The 3,901-nt window shown below is 36.3% G+C and overlaps 1 protein-coding gene across 1 annotated transcript; it reads left to right on the plus strand.

Moving 5' to 3' along the window:
* The first annotated feature begins 1,030 nt into the window (after nucleotides 1-1,030).
* Nucleotides 1,031-2,236, plus strand: LOC140983612 (uncharacterized). The gene has a single exon (XM_073450731.1). It carries the CDS (start codon nucleotides 1,039-1,041, stop codon nucleotides 2,083-2,085), a length of 1,047 nt encoding a protein of 348 aa, XP_073306832.1. The 5' UTR covers nucleotides 1,031-1,038; the 3' UTR covers nucleotides 2,086-2,236.
* Nucleotides 2,237-3,901: the final 1,665 nt, after the last annotated feature.

Raw genomic sequence — 3,901 nt, forward strand, 5'->3', positions numbered from 1 at the left:
TGCGTCTTCCTCCGGTGACTGAGTGTCTTCGGTGTTCTCTTTGCTTTGTGTTATTCTGTGTGTTTATCTCTCGTTTGTTCACGTTACAGAAAAGGGATAAATTTTTGTGTGTGTGCAACCCGCTGGCCGTCTTAGAAAGTGAGATAGCAAGAAAGTGAGTTGAGGGCATTGATCAGTTTTTCTTTTGGGAAATCTTTTGTGGTCTTTGCTTTGGTTTACTGCGTATTTTGAGAGACCAAAATCAGTTCGTCTGAGCCCCGTTTTATCCTAACATATCATATTGTATTGTTTATTGTTGTGGTGAAAGTTGGAGGACGGCCAACCAGCTTTAGAAGGCACGGGATGATCGATAGACACATAACAATATCAACAAACTATATCTATATAAAAACATAATATAAATAAAATTAAACTTTATGTTAAGACTTAACATGTATGACTATGCATGTGTCACAGATACATGCTAATATATACAGGTAAATATTTTTTTAAAAAAAAAAAACTAACAAAGTTATTGGAATTTATGAAATTCTTTCCCTAGAAAAAAATTATGAGTTCGTGTTTATTTATTCTTTCGTACTTACCAAATATGTGTTTGGTGTAGGGTAATTAAAAACACCATGTGGTAAATGTTATGAGTGACAATATGCACACACCCCTACATGCTCATTCATAGCTTCAACACATACAAATATATTTGAGTACGTTTTATGAAATATTTATTATTTAAGTTCTTGATTCCAACTGTTGGAGTTTACTTATTTAAGATCACATAAATTAAATCAGTCTTCCACAGTTAAAGAGGATCTTCGCAATGAATATCTCAAAGGGAAATTTCACTTATTAAATTTAAATATCTCATATCTCTAAAGAAAATGTATATATATGCTTTATCTTTTTTTGTTAGGCCACATATAAATAGTCAAGGATGGTGATCCACATTTCAATCCTCAATTTTCTCCTGCTTTGACACCAGTTTTATATATATATTTCTTTAAATCCTACACTAGCTAGTACCCCATGCATCAATCTATCAGAATGATCAATGAAGATGAAACCATCAACCCTACATTAATACACAAGCCCCACATCTCTTGGTCTGATTCGTATGCCAAAGCCCAAGCTGCCATCGCTTCCCTTTCTTCCATCCTACCCTCCGTCCCATCATCCATTGCCTCCTCCGAATCTCCCGTCACATCCCTTCTCCACGATCCCAACGTGGCGGCCCATATCACACAACTTCTCCACCACCCTGACTCAGGGGCCGGAGATGACAACCTTTGTCGTTGGCTATATGACACGTTCCAATCCGCCCAGCCGGAACTCCACCTAGTTGTCCTCCGGTTCATTCCCGTCCTAGCAGGAGTCTACCTCTCCGGGGCTTCACTAAACAAGCCCTTACCTGGGTTCGAAGCTGTGCTATTAGCTATTTATTCTTATGAAACCGCTGCACGAAACGGGCAGCAGGTGACAGTCAGTATCCCTGATATCTCACTCTCAAGCATTTACCATGAAACCAAACAAACTGACAAAAACGGTGCTACCGAGCTTCATATCGCCCTAGTTTCACCGAGCCTCGAGCCACACGGCACTGTTAGATCTACTAGACGGGCAAAAATAGTTGGGGTAGCTTTAGAACTATATTACAACAAGATTTCTTATATGCCTATTGATTCAAAGATTGATTTCTGTAAACTTTGTATGATATGGTCAGGGCATCAAGAAGAAAGTGGCATCATTAATCTTGAAGCCAGTTCTTCCTCACAAGTAAAAGATGGTAACGTTGAAATTTTGGAGAACATATGCAGAAATAGGAAACAAGGGAGAATAACTCTGCCTTGGGAGATTCTGCATCCAGTTTTAAGGATTTTAGGGCATTGTTTGATGGGTCCTGGTAAAGATAAACGGCTTTCCGAAGCGGCATATGCTGCATGCAACTGCTTGTATGCTAGATCTTTGCATGATATCAATTCTAAGGCAATTATGGCAACTGGGAGTCTTTTAAAAGTGGCGAAAATGGTTGTTGATTCAAAGGATGAAATTGATCACACGGAGATCCCCATGAGTAATGTGATAACATTATGAAAAATATGCTCATTTTCATCGGATCAGTATTGTTTCGGTTTATTTAGTGTTGGTTTGATCATTTATTTTAAGGAATTTTTCTAGGTGATTTTATCACATGTCATGAGTGGTTTGTTGAGAAATCAAGATAAATCACGAAATATAAGCATGATTTGTGCCTACTACTTACCCACATTTTTAAGCCAAGGCGAAAAAATGAATTAAGCATGCGATTAAGAATGTTCTAAGCCTTAGTGGCATGCTAATGATTGTCCTAACCCGAGAAGGTGGGGTTAGTTCCATTTATTTGACTTGAAAGTCATGAGGTAAAATACACGCACAAGATCCATCGAACAAGAGTTATTATTAGTATTCGTATATAATCCGAAATGATTATTAATTTTACTCTAATTCATGTTTAACTCTATTACAATATGTTTGACAATTAATGAAATGACTTGAGCTGATCTTGAAATGTGCAGTTTTATTACATGAGTTGCATGCATGCTTATATAAATATTAGTTTAGTTTATTTATTCATGCCTTATACCTCAAAGAAATCGAGGAGCACGAAGAAAATCATAATCAAAGTTATGCATGAACTTCAAATATTAATTCTCACAAGTAAAACACTCGAGCAACCATTGAATGAATGACTTAATTAAAAGTTCCTCTCATCTATAAAAGGAGATGGCAAGGTATCACGATTGACTCAGTAGTGTGTGTGTGTGTGTGTGTGTGTGTGTGTGTGTGTGTGTGTATATATATTAGTACACTGCATCTTCTTTTCTAACAAGTGCAATGGAAGATCGTTGTTAAATTGTCAAGAAAATGAAAGTAGATATTTTTGGTCGATTGCTAGTGATTGTGTGTGTATGGGCTCATGCAACAGCGGGCATCGTACCACGACTGGTGAGATCACGTTCACCACTTTTTCAGTTATATCGCATCCAGGGACGTATCTTCACATGGGCTCTCATGGGCTGTACAACCTAAATTATTTTTTTTGCTACCCATTTAAAAGTTTATTAACACATCCAAACCCTATCTCTTTTAGCCCACCTCGACTCTTGCATCTCCAATTCTCATTCCATCAGTTGGCTTTTCTAATTTCAGCGAGACGTCTTCTGTAAAGGAAAGAGAGGGGCACGCACCAAATCTTCATATTTATCTGAAGTAGAGAAACTAATAATAAGGAATACAATTAGAACCAATTTGACGGTTACTTTGGAATTTGCAAAATTAGTCTTGATTTACTGAGTGGGATATGCAATGAGTTGAGTGGATCTTCCCAAATTTGTAAAATTGTAAAATATTTTTCTCTTTTTGAAGGTATCTATGTGCTGCTGTGTTGAGGCCTCCCAAATTTTATGCTACTTGTTTTAGTCTTTTTACATGAAATCCTAAATATTTGTTATCGAATTAAGGAAAAAACACATTAAAATGCAGAGGGCATGAGGTGTTTGCAGACGATTCAAAAAACAAAGTGGCGTTCGTGTATGGATTCAAATTTCATAATATCTATGATTTATCTATCTCTATATTTCATATTTGTAGGGTGTTTAGTTCTAACAGTAGAAGTAAATAATAATTAAAAGGAAATGAGGTAATTTGGCTATGTTAATTCTTAGATGATTAATTATTGCTGTTTGCAAATCTTTACTGTCCCAATGATTTCTCAATTTGGCATCCATTTAGTTGCTATTCGTTTCATTTCATTTTTAGCTGATTTATGAATTTCCCTCATTTTTCTACAATGGATGTATGAAGGTTAGTCTCTGCCTATTCATTTGATTGTTTCATAAAGAGTCGGGTGATTTATTTCTATTTGTTTAAT

The sequence above is a fragment of the Primulina huaijiensis genome, chromosome 8 (assembly GCF_012295235.1).
Source record: "Primulina huaijiensis isolate GDHJ02 chromosome 8, ASM1229523v2, whole genome shotgun sequence".
NCBI classification, from domain to species: domain Eukaryota; kingdom Viridiplantae; phylum Streptophyta; class Magnoliopsida; order Lamiales; family Gesneriaceae; genus Primulina; species Primulina huaijiensis.